The sequence below is a fragment of the Sphaerodactylus townsendi genome, linkage group LG12, assembly GCF_021028975.2.
Source record: "Sphaerodactylus townsendi isolate TG3544 linkage group LG12, MPM_Stown_v2.3, whole genome shotgun sequence".
NCBI classification, from domain to species: Eukaryota; Metazoa; Chordata; class Lepidosauria; order Squamata; family Sphaerodactylidae; genus Sphaerodactylus; species Sphaerodactylus townsendi.
The window spans coordinates 37675059-37699288 of record NC_059436.1 but is presented as its reverse complement, the minus strand read 5'-3'; the positions used below and the strand labels follow the sequence as shown (position 1 = coordinate 37699288).

The 24230-nt window shown below is 45.7% G+C and overlaps 1 protein-coding gene across 4 annotated transcripts in view; it reads right to left on the bottom strand.

Annotated features, from left to right (window-relative positions):
- MVB12B (multivesicular body subunit 12B) overlaps positions 1-21593 on the bottom strand; it is a 124664-nt gene extending 103071 nt beyond the window's left edge. The window contains exons 1-2 of one of the 4 annotated variants that reach the window (XM_048512732.1): positions 21463-21593; positions 7161-7283 (exon numbers count right to left, since the gene is read on the bottom strand). In XM_048512732.1, the coding sequence (XP_048368689.1) occupies positions 7161-7271 (111 nt within the window). In that variant the 5' untranslated portion in view covers positions 7272-7283; positions 21463-21593. Of the gene's footprint in view, positions 1-7160; positions 7284-20733; positions 20904-20981; positions 21121-21462 lie in introns of those variants that run through there. The other 3 variants (XM_048512733.1, XM_048512731.1, XM_048512730.1) reach the window with 3 other exon arrangements.
- Between the last annotated feature and the right edge of the window lie 2637 nt (positions 21594-24230).

Here is a 24230-nt window from a genome sequence, read left to right as displayed (position 1 = left end):
TGTTTAGCTTCTTTACATTTGACTTGTGATTTGTTATCAAAGGACATGGAGACACCTGCAAACACAGAAGGGCTTTTAAATTCTTATTTATTTAGAAATTTTACATGACGCCAGTACACAGATCCACTTGAGGTAGCTCACTAAAAAATGACATAATGAAATAATGAAAACAGTTTTCTCTAAGGCCCCTTCCGCACACACAAAATAATGTGTTTTCAAACCACTTTTGCAACTGTTTGCAAGTGGATTTTGCTATTCTGCACAGCTTCAAAGAGCATTGAAAGCAGTTTGAAAGTGCATTATTCTGCATATGCGGAATGAGCCTAAGGCATTCTATTAAAAAGCTTTAAAAGATGAATCCCCTCCATTAAGACATTAGGTAACAAGAAATTATTTGGCTTGGCACCTAAAAGATCAGTTATGTAGTAGGCACCAAGCAAACCTACAGGGAGAAGGCATTCCAAAGGCAAAGTGCCACCACTGCAAAGGTCCTGTCCTCTGGTCACCTCTTTGTTGTGACTCACAGTGACACAAATTTCCTTCCCAACAGTTGTTTAAACCCTTTCCATGCCAGTCCTGATCCAAAACTAGCCCAGTGCTTCAAATATCTGACATTTCACTGAAATCACACAAACAATAACTTTTCAGACTACCTGCGCAGAGCTAAAACAAGGGAGGGAGGGAGATGCTTTCTCTCCTTTAGCTGTGCAAATACTTTCTTAGTTTTCTACAAAGTTACATAAACACAAAACTTCCAGCAGTTATCCTTCTTGCAAACAACAGGAATTCATCATCTTTTCTACTAGAGTTCAGGGACTCCAGCATCTAACTCTAAGTAAACAAATGATTATTTTTAAGCAATGCAATTCTTTTAGAAGATCTAACAAAGGACCAGCGGCAGCTCCAGGGCACATTCCCATGGGATCTCAGTCCCATAATCTCAAACAGTTTGTAGCAGCTAAGAGAATGGGGTGCTGTGTGAGTAACAATGAAGATAGCAAGCATGCTACAGACTTCTTTGTGACTCACATACCAGGCTACTCTATTCAGATGGCCTCCCCTTTTGACCTCACAGTATATATACTCCACTTGCTTTCCCTTCCTACTATCAGATCCTCTGAAGATGATCCTCTGAAGATGCCAGCCACAGAAGCAGGCGAAACGTCAGGAGAGAATGCTGCTAGAACACGGCCATACAGCCCGGAAACCACACAGCACCCCAGTGATTCCGGCCATGAAAGCCTTCGACAAAGCTAAGAGAATATTCCTAGCTGCCAGATGTGAGACAAAAATCTGGATATGCACTGCATGACACCTTCTAGCCTCTGAACAAAAACTAGGCAAGGGCCCATCATATACGACACGGGGAAAGAGGGGAATGTGAGATGCAGCTGTTTCCTTCAAAGAGCTGACATCCAAGGTAGCATGCCACCGCAGCGTGTCCTGGGTTAGGCAAATCCACAGAGAATGTAAATCTAAAACTGCTAGAAGAAGAAAGAAGAAGAAGGAGGAGGAGAGTTTGGATTTATATCCCACCTTTCTTTCCTGTAAGGAGACTCAAGGTGGCTTACAAACTCCTTTCCCTTCCTCTCTCCACAACAGACACCTTGTGCGAGAGGTGGGGCTGAGCAAGTCCAGAAGAACTGGGACTAGCTCAAGGCCACCCAGCAGGAATGTAGGAGTGCGGAAACATACAGTATCTGGTTCACCAGGTAAGCCTCTGCCACTCAGGTGGAGGAATGGGGAATCAAAGCCGGTTCTCCAGATTAGAATCCACCTGCTCTTAACCACTAAACCACGCTGGCTTTCTCATAAAGTTCCCATGTTCATAAGTAGTATTCTTCCAGTACCAGAAGTTCAGGTCATTAATGGTACATATTTGCATGATTTTGATGAGGGGGTCAGATATTTGGAAAACAGAGCTGGTTTTTGTCTGGGGCTGGCATAGTCGGAGTTTAATCAGCCTACGAAAGGGGGTGTATGGGAAAGAGGGGATCAGAACCACAGCGAGAGTTTTATCATCACCTTTTGACCTAATCATCAAGTGCCTGCATATATGAAATGAAAACACTAGAAGAGAAGAAGAAGGGTTTGGATTTATATCCCCCCTTTCTCTCCTGTAGGAGACTCAAAGGGGCTTACAATCTCCTTTCCCTTGCCCCCTCACAACAAACACCCTGTGAGGTGGGTGGGCCTGAGAGAGCTCCAAAAAGCTGTGACTAGCCCAAGGTCCCCCAGCTGGCGTGTGTAGGAGTGTACAGGCTAATCTGAATTCCCCAGATAAGCCTCCACAGCTCAGGGGGCAGAGCAGGGAATCAAACCCGGTTCCTCAAGATCAGAATGCACCTGCTCTTAGCCACTGGTTTTAGCCACTACGCCAATGATGCTCAGATCCCTCCTGCCCGTTTCCTTCCAGCATCTGTTAAGCTTTACCTGTGAGCTTTTGCAGAGGCAGCTGTTTGAACATGGACTAGGGGACCTTTGGCCTTATCCAACCAGGTTGTCCTTATGAGGGAAACGTAAAGCAATGCAAAGGCAAATAGGGAAAAGGGTTATGGGCGGAACCAGCCCTGGCCTGAGGGCATGGAGGAAACACCCCATCTCCTTTCCAAACTGTTGTAGCTTCCGATATTATCACAAACAAACAAATTAAAGAAAGATTGCTCGACCGGAATTGACTTGCAAATCCAAGAAATGTGGCGCGCCATAAAACTTGCCTGATGAGTCTGCAGAAAACAGAGGCAGACGCACACAAAGTTCTACAGATGGACTGATGGAGGGTATTCCAATCAACCTGTTTCCTTGGGCTCTAGGCGGGTAACTTGGCATTTTGCAAGCAAAGAAACCTGAACTCTTTGACTACACAAGGCAAAACCCTGTCCCTAGAACAGGGTCCCAAGTTTGTGGAGAAGGGCAGGATAGCTATACTTTAAGAGAGGTCTGGTGCAGAAGTTGATAGCCATGCTATGCTCTATTTATAACCCTGTTCACATGTTACATCCATACACTTTTTTGTAAGAAAGAGCCAATGCATGTACACTTTACAAGTGAAACAGGAGACCAGTACCTATATATGTGTATGTGCATGTATAGGGTTTCGGTCACATGCTCAGCTGTACATGAGCTGAATGAAACATGAGAATTACTCAAGGCACATATAAAGAAAAATCAAATGTTCATTGTAAATGGACTTTACATGTGTTCACAGTAACTTGTGAACAGGGCTTCTAACGTGTGACAAATACATAGGCATTTTTCTTTCTGGGATTTAAGAGATGATATGTATATTTATTTATTTACTTACTCAATTCATTTGCACATATCCTTGGCCCGTTTCAATTTAATGCCCTCTATGCTCCTTAAAGGCAGATACCAACGCATAGATAAACAAAAGAGGCTATGCCCATGCAACTCAGGCCAAGTAGAGACACTGGAGCACACTCTGTTGCATTGTGCAAGATTTGCCAAGATCAGAATGACCCAGCCCATCATTGCTTCACTTCTATACAATTATTTAACTGATGCTCTTAGGATTCCGTTAATCTTAGATAATCTTGATCCTTATTTCTGCGAAAGCGTAGCAAAATATCTTTTAAAGATTATAGACGCATCGCTAGATGGATACTAAGCACTAGATTGCTATTATCATAACAACAACAATGCTGCTTACATTAACTATTTGCTATTGGCACACAGTGCCTACCTCTGCCAGCAACCTTTGGGTTCACGGTCCACCGCGGTCACCCCAAAAGTCAAAGCGTGGAGTGATTCATTGAGGGATGTCGTAGTTTTGTTAGTGATTGCTAGATGGAGTGAGTGACAACTGAAGGCTGTGGCAACCTATGGGAGCCAAATCAATTGTTTGCCCATTTCCTCGCCCCCTATCCCTTGTTCTGTGTTAGGGTTAGGTGCCACTCTAACAAACTCTGTGTTTTATAGTGGAGTGTTGACACTGTTTGCTCTTGTGATGCCTGGGCTCTGTTGGTGGGTTTTTAGTCAGGTCTGTGGAGAGGTGTATAGGAATGGCACTTTTGATGAGTCCATTTGGACTAAACTATTGATGAGACTCTGAATGGCTGCTGTAACTATCTGTCTTTTATGGACAATTGTTTTATTGTTTTATTGTTTTATTGTATTTATTGTTTTATTGTATTTATTGTATTTTGGAATGCCAATAAAGGCTATCATAAAAAAAAATTCATTTGCACCCTGCCAAAGCAGCTTATATCATTCTTATCACTTCAATTTTATCCTCACAACAATCCTATGAGGTAGGTTAGGCTGGGAGAATGTAACTGGCACAAGCCAGGATTCAAACCTTGTTTAACACAACCACTTCACCACACTGGTTCTATCCGATGGAACTGGAGGAGCAGCATATTGTTTCAAATTTGTACCAAACCATGAGACGAGATGCTCAGAGTCCATCCATGCCGGCCACAGTGTCAGATGTAGAATAAAGGCCCAACCCAGTAGCCTGCTTTGTGGCACTAATTTCGTAGTCACAGCTCGTCAGGTAAGTACCTCAACTTCTAGTTCAGATTCACTGCACCAAACTAAGGGCACTTTTGCACATGCAGAATAATGCACTTTAAATGCACTTTGCAGCTGGATTTTACAGGGCAAAATAGCAAAAGCCACTTGCAAACAATTGTGAAAGTACACAGAAAGTGCATTATTCTGCATGTGCGAAAGTGCCCTCTGTGCCCTCTGTGACTTAGACATGCATTTCTAAAATGTGGAAACCACTACCAGATCGAAGGCTTTCACAGCCAGATTCAACTGGTTCTGGTGGGTTTTCCGGGCTGTGTGGCCGTGGTCTGGTGGTCCACAGCCCAGAAAACCCACCAGAACCACTACCAGATCGTCTGTGTGGTCAGTTTTTGCCTGGTAATATTCTAAATCCTTTCCCCCTTAGTGACATCAGTTACAAAGGCCACAAGTTATTTCAGTGAGCAACCTTGTAAAACACTTGTGGCCATGATCCCATCTCATCTATACAATCTCAGAAAAATGTCTATTTTATTTTTGAAGTGACATAAGAAGAGAAGAAGAAGAAGAGTTTGGATTTATATCCCCCCTTTCTCTCCTATAGGAGACTCAAAGGGGCTTACAATCTCCTTGCCCTTCCCCCCTCACAACAAACACCCTGTGAGGTGGGTGGGGCTGAGAGAGCTCCAAAAAGCTGTTGTAGTCTTGCCCACAAGGCCCCAAGGAAGAGAAGAGACGCGGAGATTTCATCTGGTGGAGAGCGTCAGCAGCAGGAAGCGCGGGATCCCGTGATCCTGGCAACTCTGCTGTGTGCCCAAGCAGCCCTCGCTTGCACCTTTTATTAGGAGTTTCACTGGGGAGCGTGTAAAGGGTCGGGTCAGGCCGGGAGAGCCAAGTCGGAGAGAAGCGGGAGGAAGGCGGGGAGATCATCATGTGATGCATGATGATCCTTCCATCGGGGCTCCTCGTCGCCTCTGATCATAGGAGGAAGCATCCGATGTCTGGGTCTACAATCCTCACCCTGAGGGGCAAGAGCCCCTTTTGTCCCTTTGTCAATTGTCACAGGACACCCTGGTGACCCTTGAGTCAGGTAGTTCATGACCATTGACTCGTAAGAATGGGGAGGCGAGGGGTTGGGGAAGCGTGTCTTAGAGAATAAGTAGCCGGCACCGGCATGCCAGGCGCTCCTTCTACGGTTCTGCTGGGTTCGCGGGCTCACCCCTACATCTGTGACTCGCCCAAGGTCACCCAGCTGGCATGTGTGGGAGTGCACAGGCTAATCTGAATTCCCCAGATAAGCCTCCACAGCTCAGGCGGCAGAGCGGGGAATCAAACCCGGTTCCTCCAGATTAGATACACGAGCTCTTAACCTCCTACACCACTGCTGCTCCAGATTACGTCACAATGTTGAGCTTGCAGCCTGGGTGTCCCCAGCTGGGTCACGGCAAAAAGAGTTCATCCTCCACTTTGGGTCCCGTGTTTGGCTTGGTATAAGGGTGTTATCAGATGGTCAATAAGCTTGCAGGACACCCACTGAAGTCAACCCCCCAAACAACGATGCTGTTTAGTTCCCACTTAGGTCTGCATGTCTTCGCAAACCCAGCCTGTGTGCAATGAGGGGCAGAAACATTTTCCCCCTTTGGTTTCTTTTAACAAAACCTGAAATCCTCCAGGTCTCAAACAAATTCTACACTCAGAAGTGGTGGGCCAGGGCATGAGTCTGGAAAATTCAGGGCTTACATCTCAATGTAAAATTAGAAAAAATTATTTTTAGCTGCCCAACGTCTGAGTGCTTTAAAAAGACAGGTCCTGATTGCAATCTTGTGAGCTGGCTTTTATCCATTACTGTAATGTTTATTTATGATTTTGTGTTCTTTGGAAGCTGCCTCAAGCCCCCTGGGGCTGGTAGGAGACAAAATTTAATAAACCAGACAGCATAATCCCCATTTGAAGGAAGAGACTTGTTTAAGGGAGAGGCGCACCATGCAGCAAGAAAAGACGTTTTACTTTCGATGCAAAAACCACACACTTGTTGTTGCAGATATGTGTCCCGAACAGATATGAGCACATTATCTGTGGGTCCGCAGGGGACTGTATGCACAACCTGATCTGCAATTAAGTCAATAGTTAATGATCCATACCAGTCTTTCATGTCCCTAGAGGTGGGTGGTACTCACATACATATACTTTTTACATAGCACGTTGAAGGGCTTAAAGCACTTCTCACAATTTCCAGTTCTCCTAACATGTAATTTAAAGATATTTACCTATCTTGGCATTGCAGCTGGGGGCAGGTGAGATTAACACTAGACAGAGAGCGACTTCCCTAAGGACACTGAGTTTTTGGCAGAGGTGAAATTCAAATTGGAGGCTTCCTGATTGTCAGCTGTCAGCCACGGCCCCCGTTTATAACACAAGGAAGTGCAAAGTGTTTGCAAGGAGTTAGAGATTGTAGCAGCACAAGAAGATAACTCATAATGAGGATGTGTTTCTGCGCGGGGAGACAAACAGGCAGGCCAAGTTATAGATACTGTATAATATTTTATAAGAGATTTTGCACCCAATAAGAGTTCTCATTCTGAGCCGAAAACAGCTGGCCTATGACAACACACACATTTAACGGGAATTAATATAAATAATAAGACTGCTCCTAACACCCGTATACTTACTACGTCATAACCTGTAGGTGCCCGGTTCCGAGAAGCAACAACCCCGACTCCGGTGATTGGGTCCATTTGCACATCTGGCAAGGCATCCGCAAGATCTCTGACCTCAGGCATCGTGGACTGATCCTGCAACAGCAAAGAGGACTTAGTGGAATAGCAAGGTCGCCAGGTTAAAAGTCAGCAGACATTATCAGCACATAGCAGAAAGCTGGCAGAACAAACACTCCAGCAAGGCTGGTATGCTGCAACCAAAGCACCACTTGTCCTTGATAAGAAATGGCACATACTCTGTTCTCCAAAAGGCTTGCACTTAGAACAAAGGTTATCCTCTTCAGACCATTTAATTGGGGCATTCCTCCGCAAAAACTGAAGAAACCTAAGCATAGTAGCCTGTAGAACAGAAATGTGCAGCCAAGCCTGTGCACAGTCCATAGTCGCTCTCCAGAAATGTCAGCTTTAAAAAAATTATAGCAAACTTCTAGTCCACAAGGTAGTCAAAAATTCTGTGAGCAGGACTTGATGCCACAAGTCAGACAACAGCTGAAATTCCAGAGCTTTTCATCACTGTTGTTCCTCTGCAAAGCTAGTGGATCAGTGGCTTAAGCTGGACAAAATTATAATCATGTCCAAAGTCACAGAATTTAATCCTGCTGCTGAACATGGAACAGTACTTGGGCTTTTCAAGCCGGGGTCAGCAATGTGCAGGGTGGTGTAGTTGTTAGGAGCAGGGGACTCTAATCTGGAGAACTGAGTTTGATTCCCCACTCCTCCACATAAGCCTGCTGAGTGACCTTGGGCTAGTCACCATTCTCTCAGAACCTTCTCAGCCCCACCTACTTCACATTATTGTTATTTATTAAATTTAGTATACCGCTCACCCCCGAAGGGCTCTACTCTACAAGGTGTCTACTGTGGGGATCGGAAGGGAAGGAGTTTGTAAGATGCTTTGAGACTCCTTACGGTAGAGAAAAGCAGGATATAAAAATCAACTCTTCCTCCCTTTGCAACATACCTGGCTTAGCAAGAGCTGTCCCTGACCCAACTGCCAGGCTGCAGACTTTAGAAGCCTAGACAAGTAGGTTACAGAACATGCAGCATCTTAATTTGTCATCTGACTTCTCTGGTCCGACATAACTCGGGTTATTCATGAGTTACACTCACAGACATTTGTGTTAACTGGAGTTAGTAAACTATATGATATGGCACATGCAAATCCTCCCCCCCCCCCCCAGCCCCCACACACACACCCAGGTCAGCTTGGGACAATAGTTAGTGATGTAGGGCAGAACATTTTCTGATGCTGTATTTATTTCATGGAATTTTTTCCCCCACACACATGGTCTGTTTATCTAGAGTTGTCAGAGTTGCAAGTTAGTCATATTAGATGGCCTAAATGTCAAATAAACCCCAGGGCTGGTACATGCTCTAGGTCTGTACATGGCATATTTCTCTTCTTTTGGTAACATTACTCAAATTCTACCAACATTATTTAAATATTTAAAATTTTCACTTAAATAAATTTGAACTGATTCGATTTTTTTCTGAAAACACCGTATTGTTGGGGGAAGGCATAAAGCCCCTCCTCTCCCAGTGTGGTGTAATGGTTAAGAACAGTGGACTCTAATCTGGTAAACTGGATTTGTTTCTATGTTCCTACACATGCAGCCTGCAGGGGTGACCTTGGCCAGTCAAAGTTCTCTCAGAACTCTCTCAGCCCCACTAATCTCACAGCCCCACTTATCTCACTCAGTCCCACTTATCTATCGTGGGGAGAGGAATGGAAGGAGTTTGTAAGCCGATTTGAGACTCCTTAAAGGTTGAGAAAAGTGGGGTATAAAAACCAACTCTTCTTCCTAGCACTGCAGTCCTGATTTGAATTGGGAATTGGATGCCTGGGTAGCCAAATTCCCTGCGGTTGCTGACCTGACAGGCAGCTAAATGTTTTGTGTTGCCTGGCCCCAACCAGTTTAGCCCAGGTTTAAAATCCTGAGCAGGAAGGCTGGCTGGCTTCCAACTCTTAGCAAAAATGAGAACTTTAGTTTTAGCATAGTTAATTTCCAGTCTGTGAATGGGCATAGTCCTAAATTACATCTTACCCATGTTCCTTTAATGTTGTATGCAGACGATGCAGTGTTATTGTCCTTGTCCAGTATTGGCCTTAAACGCCTAATGCACAGTTTTGCTAATTGTTGCGAAGAGAACAGACTGGAAATTAACTATGCTAAAACTAAAGTTCTCATTTTTGCTAAGAGTTGGAAGCCCACGTCCTGGCAAATTAAGGGCCACAAAATTGAGCAGGTCAAATATTTCCGATACCTTGGCATATTATGTATATTATGAATAATCCAAGTTAACTTCTACCTAGGATTCTCTGCATGTAAAAAAAGGAAGCAAAGCACGCATGCAACTTCAGCCACAAGACAGGTTTGTGCAAGAGGAACAGGGTTGCAGTTTTAATGTCTGTTTAAAAAGAACGGGCAATGTTTACTGTGTTGTTTGTATGTATCATAGTTTTGGGTGTTGTGTGGTTTCCGGGCTGTATGGCCGTGTTCTAGCAGCATTCTCTCCTGACATTTTGCCTGCATCTGTGGCTGGCATCTTCTGAAGATGCCAGCCACAGATGCAGGCAAAACGTCAGGAGAGAATGCTGCTAGAACACGGTCATACAGCCCGGAAACCACACAGCACCCAAATGATTCCGGCCGTGAAAGCCTTCGACAATACTTATCATAGTTTTATTTCTGCATTATTTTCAGTTTTGTAATCTAGCTTCATTGTATGTTTTGTTATACATTGTTCTACATGTTACACTGTCAGTTCTGAATTCTCTAATTCTTGACATCCAGTCTTAATACATTGTTCTTTATGCTGTTTTATGATATTTTTCCAAGATTTTGCCTGCCACCAAGGTGTTCACACTCCAGAACAAGAGAAACAAGCTGCAAAACCCAGAGTGGAAAGAGATGCGCGCACACACAAGACATCCAGGCACTAGGAGGGCCATCAAGTGGCTACATGTTCCAAGGGAGATTTTAGGGGCAAGAGGATGAATGAGCCCCTTTCCTCCCTTTGGATGCGTTTTTGGTGGGTCTGTATGGGAGGTTGTATTTGAGGTATCATCTCTCGGATTTCAGAATGGCACTGCAATATGATAGGAATATACTACGGGTCTTATTGATTTCCTTATTGTAATGGTGCCTGTTATAAGCTGCCTTGAGCCCATTTGAGGAAGGGCAGTCTATAAAACTAACAAAATGAAATAAAATAATTAAAAACCCAGTAGACGAAGCAGTAACATCAGGGAGTCTACCGGACAAGCACATTTCTCTAGCATTCCAATTTATTTGGAAGAAAAGAAGAAACTGTTCTTTGAACATCTAGCTCATCTCATTCCAAGCACTAGCAACATTTATTTTCCATATTGTTTTGATTCATTTTCTCAGTACAGTCAACAGACAAAAAAGAAAAACATGAAGCAGAAAAAAGAAAGGAAAAGAGAAACGAAAAGACAAAAAAAGTTCATGGGGAGAGGAATGGAAGGAGTCTGTACCCATGAACTGTACCCATGAACTGTATGAATATTAACTCTAGCTTGTTGGATGTCAAGATAACACAACTGATATCATTAGAGAGAATATGACACAGTTTTAAAATTCACTACCTTCTGTCCACTGACTCCAAAGCATCAATAGAAGACAATTTCTTGTATCTTAATTATTAACAAATTTGTGTTTTTACTGATATTATTATTCGAACATATCAGTTCAGACTCAAATAAGAAATAAATAAGAACTTTTTCATCAAATTCTTGTTTTGACCATCTGTTTGCAAGGTTTGTTAGTTTAGCCATTACAACGTTTTTTTCCTAATTTCATTGTATTGGTTCTACTTGGTGAGCTACCATTTATGTTTTCGAAATAACTAAATGACACAACACCATTCTCCCTGATACTCTAGATTTCTGTGTAAAGGGGAGAGAGAGGGAGAGATTCCAGCTTCAGTGAAATGTAGGCCTAACAGCAGCAGGACTGAATGCTCAGATCTCTGAGCGCTCTTCAGGTACAAAACTGAATAAGTAAACAAACACAGGCAACAAGAGCTCTGATGATGGGGTGCTAAGATGAGTTTGGATGAGTTTGTCAACACACATGCACTTCAGGCTCCTCGTCAAGACTAACTGGGGGCACCATCAACTGGCCCAAAGACCTCTCCACTGAATAACATGCCTGGATTCACCTGGTTAAAAGCTAGGCTTATTCCTCACACCTGAACATAATTTTGCCCATTCATCTCTCCCACCCTCCATCCAACACAGAACATCACAACAGTGAACCTGGTTCTCCCCGCCTCCATTTTATCCTCACAATTTTTCTATGAGGTAGGCTAGGTCAATGAGACCAAAAGACCCAAAATCACTTCATGGCGGAGTGGGGACTTCAACCCAGGTCACTTTCAATCTCAGTTTGGCATCCTGTGTGAGAGTTCGACTTGGTATGAACTCATTAGAACTTCGATTCACAAAGATCCCCAAACTATCTGATGACTTTAAAGCAATCAACCTTTTTCAGTCTGTGGGTACCTTTGGGATTTTGACAAATAATGTTGGGTGTAACCACAAAATGGCCACCATAGGAGGTGGAGTCAACCACACACCCAGAGGAAGTCCAAATGGTAAGGACAAGAGGATTGAATTTTAAAAGCACACCGGGAAAGAGGTGCCAGAGAGAGAATAAAACCAACGCTAAAGTGGCAGCTGTCTTGGAGATGTTATTTTAATCTCCATAGCCAAACAGATCTCCAATCAGAAGCCTTGCTGGGAAAAAACCCTCCTGGCTTCACTCACCTTCTAAAAACACTTGGCAGGTGCCAGGAATGGTGTTAGCGGGTGTCATAGCACCCATGGGCACCACAATGAAGAGCCCTGCTTTAAAGTAATCAGGTATTTTTCCACCATGACCACTAAATTTATTTTAAGATTGAGTTTAGTTTTGGCTTGGTATCGCTGATGGAATAAGACAATGCCACGCCTCAGCTTCTGGGGGTAAGTATCAAAAAGAGGTTATCTGTGAGAATTCACAGAACACTTTTCTCTTGCTGAAGGATTGCAATCAGCCACAACTCTTATAAGGGCAAAAATCAGCCCAGCTAAAAGACCAAAGAGCATGACTTCTAGGCAGGCTGCAGCCTATAATTCGGGTAACGAACAGCCTAGCAAGATGGCTGCCATCTTTAAGAACAACTTCTGGTTATCCAAGTAACCAAGCGGCACCAGAAGTTTCTGGGTATATTTTGGCACAGATAGAACATTTCCTTCTCCATTAGGAGCTGCCAAAATAATCTAAGCCTTCAGTTCTGGGATGGAGGAGGAAAAAGAGAAACCTTTGTTAGATTGAAAGCACAAAAGAGTTCCTTGTGGGTGTGCAACTCAGAGTGAGCCGCAGGGGGCGAGAGGAAATCCACATCAATTCGTACTTTGTCAGTGCTTCACAAAGGCCAATTCTGTAAAAGGAATGGATGGAAGGCGGAGGGGAAGTGCGTGAAAAGAGAAATAAAGACCCTTCTACATTGGGGGGGGGGGGTATGAATCACCAGCACACTCTAGTTGGAATGAAGGAGAAATGAACGAGCCCCCCCCCTCCCCATCAGCACAGGGAACACTACTTAGCTTAGAACTCACAACAGATCCATACAATCGATTTTCCTCACCTTAAGAAGCCTCCGGGTATCAATTTCTGGCAGGCATTCATACGATTTAATTCAAATAATGAAGACGACTCTGATACACTAATTAGATAGATACCTCTCACACCTCAATATAGCCCCCCCCCCCGATCATATGCTCTTTTCCTATGTACCCATGGAGGTTCACACAAATGCATTTGCTTAACAGTGGCAACATGATTTGCATGTATGAACAAGCATAATCACCAATTGACTAGCATGGACAGGACTCTTCTAGTCCTCAAGAGATGTGCCCAAACAGGATCAACCATTGGTGGTATCAGGTCACATGAACTTACCCCATAAAGGACAAATGTCTCAAGAGATTAGTTCACGTATATACATTTATCACTCAAAGGTGTGCAAGTGTGTATGGGCCACCACAGGTTCCAACACCCTGGACAAAGTTTACATACTATCTCACATCATCACAACTGCAATATTTCTCAACGGAGTCACTTCACACATTCCACAAGTTCTGAGAAATGTAGTCACATGCACACTGAATTGTACACCAGGCTTGACAATTTGCACTCCTTCCAATCCCTGATCATTCTGGCCTACGCACAGCAACACTGGAAGAAGGAAGTTACTTTCATGGTTTGCATGTGGACTTCTGCAAGACAGAATATGGGACTAAATGGCCCCCCTGGCTTGATCTGGTTCCAGGGTCAGCGAAAGCAAAGCCCTGGTCAGATTTTATCACCATCCCTTAGTCCCAAGTGAGAAGATACTCAAGCACACTCCCTGGACATCTCGACACAGCAAGCTGAAAACAAGAACCAGTTGCAGATTGTTTGCAGATCTAATGCTCATTAACACAGCCAATTCACTGCAGTACTACAACTATGAAGCCTTCAAGAGTGAGCCATCCTCCAAAGATGTGCAGCGCAGGGCCAAACTAAACATGACGGCACCCTCACGTCTGCCACGGAGATGCTGCTACCACAGTGGCGTAGTGGTTAAGAGCAGGTGTAATCTAATCTGGAGGGACCGGGTTTGATTCCCCGCTCTGCCACTTGAGCTGTGGAGGCTTATCTGGGGAATTCAGATTGGCTTGTACACGCCAACATACACCAGCTGGGTGACCTTGGGCTAGTCACAGTTCTTCTGAGCTCTCTCAGCTCTACCTTCCTCACAGGGTGTTTGTTGTGAGAGGGAAAGGGAAAGGAGTTTGTAAGCCCCTTTTAGTCTCCTTGCAGGAGAGAAAGGGGGGATATAAACTCCTCCTCCTCCTCTCCTTCTTCTTCTAGTGAGTTAAAAATGCTACAATGGCCCAATCTTGATACGGCCCAGACCTTTTCTCTCCCAGTTCTTTTCCAAGTGCCAAAACAGACAGATATCCTTCCCTCTGTGACTAAGCACTTGAAAAGGCATTGGGGGGGGGGGAGGATTTTGACAAGAATGTCTCAGCCAACCACATCCCCAGAGCATTTTTAAATCACTTTAACATGGCAGCAACCTCTTCATGGCAACCATGAGAGTCCCATCACGTCCAGTTTGGACCTTAGGGACTGAATATGTGCTTTAAATGTAGGTGGCTGGTCAGTTCCCCAGTATGTCCAGTTGAAGAAGTCACAATGAACACACAAGAGAACAGTGGTGGGATCCAAAAATTTTAGTAACAGGTTACCATGGTGGTGGGATTCAAACAGTGGCGTAGCACTAATGGGACTGGGCGGGGCACGATGGGGGCGTAGCCAGGTATTCTGAGGGTGGGGGATTCCTGGGCCGGGCTGTGCCGGTCCTTGGGTGGGAAACGAATGCACGCAGGCGGCCATGCACGCCAGTGCACCTCCTGCTAGACAGCTTCAAGTTCTGCGCGCTACTGCTGAGGAGCGGAAGAGGGGCGTAACTAAGGCAAAAATCACGTGGCAAAATCACCCATTAGTAACCCCCTCTCGGCACACACAAATAATTAGTAACCTACTCGCGAGAACCTGTGAGAACCTGCTGGATCCCACCTCTGCAAGAGAACCTTGCAGAGTCTGGAAGTCCAATTCCTCAGAATCACACCTGTTTAAAAAACCCAACTCCAAACATATGCAGAAAAATATGCAAAATGGTACGTTCCTTATTACACGCTGGATTATTACTGAGCCCCCACAGAAAGGCTGCTTGTCTAAGGGCATTATTTTTCAGTCCTGCAAGCAGCCTTCACACTGGCTCGAAGGAATAAGGATCTGCTTGGGAGATTTAGATCACTGTTGTCCTAAAATCATCACAGATTACCAAGATTATCTAGCTCATTTGCCTCAGGATGCAGCTGAGATTCTGAGCTACTTCACGGCCAGTCTGGAACACTGATCAAGTTGTTTCTATTACCACTTTTGAATTTTCACTGTGTCTGTGGTTTTGCTGGGCAACCTCAGGAATGCCGGAACACTTAACAAATGAATATCTTTTAGAATATACGTTTGCATACTATCTTCAGCCAGTGTGTGTGGAATAAGGGTTAGAGAGCTGGACTAAGACTGTGTAGACCTGGCTTCAAATGCTTCCATGTTGTGAAACTCACTGATGGAATTTGCTTCAGTTATTCTCCCCCAGCCTAGACTAGTTCAGATGACCATTGTAAAGGAAGGAGGGGAGGGGAGGGGAGGTCTATGTATGGACCCTGTGCTCCCTGGAGACAAGACTGGATGAAAACAGAGGAAATAGAGAGAAAGGATCACTTCACCCATTTGTACTGCAATCAACAGCTTATACTGACATGGTGAATCTCTGAGTTTATGAAACTTGGGCTCATTCCACACATGCAGAATAATGCACTTTCAAACTGCTTTCAGTGCTCTTTGAAGCTGTGCGGAATAGCAAAATCCACTTGCAAACAGTTGTGAAAGTGGTTTGAAAATGCATTATTTTGCGTGTGCAGAAGGGGCCTTGGCTTCATGGTCCATTGCTAACACAGATCCAGAGTTAATTCATAAGCTGACGAGGCTTGCAAAGACGCACAAACATGGCAGAATGGCTAGAATGGGTCAAGGAGGCCCTATTCAACTTGCCCCCCGCCCATCCTGCCACAAAGTTCCCTCAATGGCCTTGAGTTAGTCACATTCTCTCAGGCCAGACCTACTTTGTAGGATTGGCTGTAAGGATGTAATAAAGGCAGTCATCTACACCACCTTGAGTTCCACAGGTAGACAGGACAAAAACTTAATAAAAATGCCCAGCACGATGAACACACCTTGAAAGAATTCAAGCAGGTATTGCACAGGGGATAACCAAGTGACCTGTGAGCCAAGAGGTCTCTGCTTCAAATTTTGCCTCTGTCATGCACACATTAGGTAGGCTTAGGCAAAATCCAACGTTCCTCATCCTTAGGTTCCAGTCTGTAATCTAGGAATCATATTGGCCTACCTCAAGGGTCGTTGTTAAAATTTCGTTGCTAATATAGAGTATGCAATATGTCTACAGTATGTAGAGAGAAACTATACATACATATGTATCGTAGAGCAAATGCTAATTATTTAGCCAACAATTGAACCATCCTGTTCAGAAGCATTACACTTTTAAATCCAAGAATACTTGGCAGGGAAATGGTAAGAGAACTTTTGCCTTTCTACTCTGCCTGTGAGGCTTCCAGTAACATTTGGCTGGTCACTGCGAGAAACATACTGGTGGGCTGGATGAACCTCGTCTATTCTACGTCTTCCTGATGCCCTTTTAGGAGGCCCAGTTTTTAAGCTACAGAGCCTCAGTTGGGTACATGGAAACTGCCTAAAAATGGTATAAGCACTGGTACCAGCCCACAGATAGCCAGTAAGGTATCACCTGCCACCATGCTTTTAATCAAGGATGCATGAAACTTGTTTCTTTTTCACAATTCTGCTTTTCCTTGCCCTGTGGCTGCAAGCTTGGGGCTCTTCTCTGCCAAGACAGACGTGTGGCTGTAAGCATACAAAATCAAATCACCATTGCCCTTCACATGGATGTTTCAATCCACCACCAAATTAATTGGCCATCTACTGTGCATTCAGAAACCCAGACATCTCACTACAAGGTGCAATCAATCCATTCTTGCGCACTGAATGCAACATTACCAACATTACCAGATTCCGGCTTTCACGGTCGGAACCGCTGGGGTTTTGTGTGGTTTCCGGGCTGTATGGCCGTGTCCTAGCAGCATTTTCTCCTGACGTTTTGCCTGCATCTGTGGCTGATCCTCTGAAGATGCCAGCCACAGATGCAGGGGAAATGTCAGGAGAGAATGCTGCTAGAACACGGCCATTCAGCCCAGAAACCACACAGCACCCCATTACCAGTACGGTCACCTGTGGTGAAAAATGGCTGCAGACAGGAAAACAGGCAGGAAACATTTACCCCCTCTGCCATTGTTTGTTTCAGTCCACAATGACTTCTGTAGGCATGCATGAGCAGATAACAGCCCATTCCTGAAGGGTCACAACTTGCCACAACATAGCCTTGGTGCTTCCCAAGAGAATTGAGAAGACGTGGGGACCAAAAGATTAACTAAATTCCCCTGACTGCACTGCAAGCCCTTATACAGCCCAAGGGGCAGTACCACCCTATTTGATGGTTTAAGTCTGGGCTGAAAACTTCTTGGCTTTTAAACCCCTGCCCCCTGGAATGCCCCCATCAGCGCTGACATGGGCTCCTATACCAGGGGAGCACTAGCACAGTGAAAGCGTTGGCACCCGGGTGTCACATGGCATGCAGCTCCCTAGCGTTGGCGTAAGCACTCCTGCATGGATACCACTTATGCTGCATGGTCATGCCGCATCCTAAGCCCTCCTCCCCCACTCAGGATTGCACTGTAAATCAATTAGAACTATGGACTAGTAACTTCTGTGGCTATATTAATCAGGCTAGCGTAGTGGTATGGATTGTATGCAGCCAGCTGGTACAAGACTGCCATGGCTGGTGAAGCAGAGTTACATCATCATCCCCATTATAATTAATAATCATCACCTACATAGAATTTTAAACAGCCTGAAGTGTTTTATACGTAACAGCTCCGGTGAGGTAGTCAATAGTGATAATCCCTTATTGCAGAGGAAGGCCTAAGGTTGAGCAGACATTTTTCCTAAGGCCATTCCAGTAAGTTTATGGGGAAAAAAAATAAGAATCTATTCAGGAACTTCCCAACATTAAAGGAGCGGGGAAATCCCAACTTCAAATTTTCAGTTGATGACAAATGTATTAAGAAGACTTAGGCAACCCGCTACGCCATAAAATGATTTAATTCTAGAGGCCCTTTGGTGGAGGATAACCGGTTTGGGCAGATTTTTAAACAGACTTTTTAAAAGAGTGTGTTTTAACTGCATGCTTTTGAAGTGTGCATTTTAATTGCACATTATTGCACTAACCTATAGCTAGGTACTTATGTTTTGGGGTCTTCTGAGTCTTAGAAGATCAGGTGGGGTACAAATAAGTTCTAAAAAGGCGTTCTCCTAGACTTCCCCCACATCACCCAGACCAGGGATCCGCAACCTATGGCTCTCCAGATGTTCATGGACTACAATTCCCATCAGCCAATTGGCCATGCTGGCAGGGGCTGATGGGATTTGTAGTCTATTAACATCTGGAGAGCCGCAGGTTGCAGACCCCTGACCCAGACTGTGATAAAATCACTGACCTACCTTTGAAAGGCTACTGCAAGGAAGCCAGAAAGAATACATGTGACTAGCTTTTAAAGCACTGAAGTACTACATGCATGCTCCGCTGTGGTACATTGGCAAGCTGGTTAATGCTCCCATACATACATAAAATAGGAATTCCTAACAAATAAGAGCATCTGGTTGGGAGATTGGGTTTCTTTTCCACTTTGGTTTCATCTTTCCAGACGTGTGGTGTGGTTAATTCCACCCTGAGCTGTATGACAGGTGGCGATAGGGAAAGAAAGCCGACATTGTTATCAAACAGGATACACACTTTTTCCCTGCTGGGACGTCAATGGAAGCATTAAACCCCTCCCCTTAAACTTCCTGTAACTACTGCAAAGGAAACGCAGATGAAAGAGGAATCGGGGCCCTCAATTGGGTTTTCCAAAATAGCAACAGTCGATAATACAGATGGGTCTCATGGCAGGAAGTGGACTGCTCCACACCCCAAGAAACCCAAACTACTAAACAGCTGCCCTGTTAACATGCTGGAATTAACATATACGAATAGCACAAACCTAAGCAGAGCTACCCTTCTAAGCCCAATTACTTCAATGGACTTAGAAAGGTGTAACTGTTTAGGAATGCTCAGTAAAGGGAAAGTTATATATACGCCGAATAGATCCTGAAGAAAACAAGGTGCCAGAATTCTGTCATAGTAGAGTGGACTCTTTAGACTACCATTGGGAATTTCATTTTTTTAAAGTTCTTTCATGGAAAAATTCTAAGCGAGATAAAATTCAGCACATCAAGGGGAAACATTTGCGTGCGCTATCAAATGTACACCCTATTCACGGAGCACAATGCAATCCTATACAAAATTACTCCAGTCTAAACCCACTGGACGCAAAGGGTTTACACAGCATAGGATTGCATTGTGGCAAGATGTTCTCTTTCATCTATCTCAGGGGTCTGCAACCTGCAGCTCTCCAGATGTTCATGGACTACAATTCCCGTCAGCCCCTGCCACCATGGCCAATTGACAGGGGCTGATGGGAATTGTAGTCCATAAACATCTGGAGAGCCACAGGTTGCAGACCCCTGATGGGATTTGGGATTTGGGATTTGGAATTCTATCTGAATTCAGTGGTCCTGAATCCTACTTTTATAAAGTAACGTTTTTCCATTCAAAATTTTATAACCCACTCCCATGTTCTTCATTAGCTGTATTTTTCCCCTAAACTCTGAAACCCAAGATATTTTAGCTATTACTTCTGGGGAAAGAATGCTCCACCCCCTTGTTTACGTTGGCTGCCTTTCCTCAACATTTCCAGCTCTTCCTTTCCACAATGCAACCACGTCCATCTGAAAAGTGTTTCATTGTCTCTGTTTGACTTAATGTGGTAGTGGAAGAAAACAGTAGAGCTACACTCAGAACAGCCCAGGCCTCGAGACCTTCTAACAGCAATAAGTTCTGCAGAACACAGAAGGGAAAGTCTCCTTTGCTGCTTGTCAATTCCACCTAGCTATTATTTGTATGACTCATGTCAATTTCTGCAGGAGAAAGCATCGGACTCAAAGTGGCAGCCCATGAGAGGAGGGAGAGATGGAAGTCTTTAAAAAAAAACCCTAAGGTGTTATTTGCACAAGAACCCAGCATAAGCATCTTGGGTTAATCTTGAAAAGCAACCTGCTTGAACATACTCGACTGAGTCAACTGAAGGGGGGAGGGGGGAGAACGAGAGAGAGAGAGAGCTGATGGGGAAATTAACATTTTACTGACGCTTGTGGGGGGGTTATTAAATATTACGCCAGGCCTTACTAGATTTCGTTCCTGCAGATTGTTTGCCGGGGAGAAAAAAAAAGAAATGTTCGTTTCCTGTATTAGAATTGGGGTGAATTATAATTGAGGAGGGGTCGTAAAGCAGAAGACAAAAGCCAGGCTATTGTTAGGAGCCCTTGCCAGGAAACCGCTCTGGCCCAAGCCTCCAGCTTGCCAGAAAAGCCAGCAGCTCCAAGCCGGGTCCCCCCGATGAGGAGCGCCCCCAATATCCCCCGCAGCCAAACAGGCAGGGAGGAGGAAGGAGCAGTGCCATTAGGATTCGGGCCTCCTTCCCACAAAAAGCCACCCGAAGGGGAACATGATCCAAGCTAAAGGAGAGCTGGAATGGGGGGACCGGCACCAGGGCCAAGGAAAGGGGGGCAAAGCACGAGAGAGGGGTCGCAGGGCCCAGCCCGGGATAGAGTCACAGCCAGGCCTGGCTCCAGAGGCTCCCGGGGAGACACTTAACTGTTGCCCGGGGCGCTGGCGGCGGCGGCTGATCGCGGCTCCCCCGTTTCAGGCAGAAGCAGCTTCTCATTGCCCGGCAGGGCGGGGAACGGAGCGGAGGCAGCAGCAGCAGCAGGAGGAGGAGGAGGAGAAGCGGAGAGGCGGCTGCAGCAGCGAGCGGGCGGGGAGAGAGGTGGCCTTGCGGGGCCCGCAGGAGGAAGAGGAGGAGGAGGAGGAGGAGGAGGAAGAACAGGCGGCGGCGATCCTTACCCAGGCGCGCCAGATCAAGGCCCCCGGCCCGGTGCGCCCAGCCGCGGAGCCGTCAGGAGCCTAGGCCGGCGGCGGGGGCCACGGGCGAGGGCGGAGGAAAGCGGCCCAGGCGAGCCTGCCTGACGCCGCCTCCGAGGCGCTCCGACGAGGAGACGCCGCCGCCGCCGCCGCCGAACAAGCACAGAGCCCCCTGCCTCCCGGAGCCCGCACTGCCGCTCGCTCGCTCGCTCGCTCGCCAGCCGCCTCCCCACCAGCAGCAGCCGGCCCGAGAGGGGGGACTGCACGGCGACGGGCCCCCAAAACTGGGTCTGGCGCGCCCAGGGCGCACGGGGCCCTCCACCGCCTCTCCTTTGCGCCCTAGGCGCACGGACAGGCTCCCTCTGCGGTGCCAGGGAATCCTGCCCGCGTGGGGAAGAGGGACCGGGGGGGGGGGGGGAGACGCCGGAGCAGCGGGGGCCCGGCCGGCAAGGCGCTCTCTCACCTTCTTCCGGCGCTGGGAAGCCCGCGGGTCAGCCCCCCGCGCCCGAAAGGGCTCCGGGATCTCACCTGGCGATGCAGGGAGGCCGCCGGTGGAGCCTCCGCCTGGATCCCTGGGCACGTGGGCTCTACAGAGTGTCGGCTTGCAAGCGCCGGAACGCAACTTCCGAGCCAGGAAGACTTGCCTGTGCTGGATTCGCCTCAGGCTGCAATCCAACGGGAGCAGGACTCGGTGGGTTCAGTGGGACTTGCTGCTGAGTGAATTGGCTGCCGGCGTTCATTTAGCCTCGTTTTCTTCTTTGCTTACAGCGGCCAGCTAGGTTTCCTGGGAGTTTCCAAGCAGGGCAGAAGCAGCTGGCGTTTAGAGATATACTGCCTCAGTAGCTGGAGGTTCTGTACTAGTCGATGTCACCCAGCTGCTTCATAATACCTCCTTAAAGCTGCAATCAAGTGTGCACTTGTACTAAATTCTCTTGAACTCAGTGGGACTGTCTTCTGATTAATCATTCATAGACTTGGCCTGTAAGTTAATGGGTTATTAGCACACCTCGTGATTGTGGGTCTCACAGGTCAACCGTATTGGGGTGTTGGAGAGGCTGCCTGCTGCCATGTGACTCTAGGTGCACATCTTGCAGGTGGGGGTGGGGGGCGCTGTATGTTGCTGCTCCAGGGAAACTGCCAACTGGTTGGCCAGTGTGTGAAACAAATTGCTGGATTGGATGGATCACTGGTCTTATCCAGTAGGGCCCTCCTTGCACAAGATGGGTAGTTATGCCTTTTCTGTTGCAATGCTCCATCTGTGAAATTCTGTCCCTGCATCTATTTGTCTTACAACAACTCTTTTGAGATTCAGGTGAAAAAATTCCACGCCATGGCCATTCAATGAGAGATTGCGGGGTCGGTAGTAGGGTCACTTTGGGCAGGTTCTTCCCTCTGACTGTGATCACCCTCTAATTGCATTTATGTTATTCCGTTGCTTTTAAATCATTGCTGATTCTAATTAGCTAGTTTAGAAAAGTTCCAGTCCACTTTTGGGCTAAAATCAGCACCCAAAATGGTTTCCAAGTGGTTTCCTCTGGTTTCCTCTCCCCACAACAGACACCTGGTGAGGTAGGTGGGGCCGAGAGAGTTCTGAAGACTCTAAAAGGATGCGAAATAATTCAGAGGATAAAACCCAGGACATGGCAGCTAGACATAAAAACAGCAATAAAAACATCCAATGCAGAAATAATAAAAATTGGGGAGGGGAAAACAATACTTTGTCAGAAGATTAATTAGTTTATCTGGAGCTGAATAGTTTAAACAGATCGCTGGAAGGCCACAAGTAAAAAGCGAGGAAAACAAGTTTTCCAGGAAAGGAAATTCCAGTCTGGGAGGCCATCCATGTAAAAGACATGTCACAAATGTGTCCACAATTGTCACCTCTGTTAACATAAACCCCAATATATGACTGCCATCCATATGTTTTACTGATTTTATGCTGGAGATTTTTATTGAAGGTTTTAATTGTATTTTTGCATTTTATATTACATTTATTCAAAACATTTCTGTGCTGCTTTTTCACCCAAATAGGGTCACCAAAATAGCAAATATCTGAACATTTAAATATCAAAACACATATCAAATAGATACAAAACAAGCAACTCAGTAAAAACATAAACAGACCGTCACACGTACCAACATAATAAAGAAGAGAAGAGAGAGTTTTAGATTTATACCCCACCTTTATCTCCTGTAAGGAGACTCAAGGTGGCTTACAAGCTCCTTTCCCTTCCTCTCCCCACAACAGATACCTGGTGAGGTAGGTGGGACTGAGAGAGTTCTGAAGAACTGTGACTAGCCCAAGGTCACCCAGCAGGAATGTGGGAGTGCGGAAACACATCTGGTTCACCAGATAAGCCTCTGCCACTCAGGTGGAGGAGTGGGGAATCAAACCTGGTTCTCCAGATTAGAATCCACCTGTTCTAAACCATTACATCAAGTGAAGAAGGCACTCGGTTACTGGGGGATTGTAAAAAAAAAATGTGTTCACCTTCTGGCAAAAGATAATAATACAAGGAGACAGACAATCTCCCTGGGGAGCGAGTTCCAAAGTTTTGACACCATGACCTGAGAACACCTTTAATCAGAGTGTTCTCTTTCAAGCCTGGAATGTCACGGCATGTGAAAATGACCAGAATGGCTGAGTAGGTTCATATGGGAGAAGACGGTCCTTAAAGCATGGTGGCCTCAAGCCATGTAAGGGCATTAAAATTCAACACCAGCATCCTGAATTGTGCCAACAAGCAAACTGGGAACCAGTGTAGATGAAACAAGTCCAGAATTATATGGTGTCTGTGACCTATTCCAGTTGATATTCTGGCCACACCATTCTGTACCAGCTATAGCTTTCGAGCAGTCTTCCAGGGCAGCCCCATTTAGAGTATTTTGCAGTAATCTAAGCTAGAGATTATTAGCATATACACTATAGTGATAAGGTTTTTCTTTCCCAGGAGGACCAAGTTGGGTCATCAGGTAAAGCTGGCAAAAGACAGGTGTGATTGAATCATTTCAGGCACTCCCTGGTTTAGCCCATTAATGCCAAGTGCCAAATGTTAATTTATAAGAACTTTGCCCATCGACTTGAGTCTAACCACTAAGGTTGATCACTTTTCTCTTGTCTTTCCCTGGAAAGGCGAGGCTCCCCTTTGTCTCAGGAAATTAAGGGTCACTCTGCATAACCTGTCGAGCATACTTTGGGTGGTCATTTAAGTAATTAGCTGGGCAGGATAA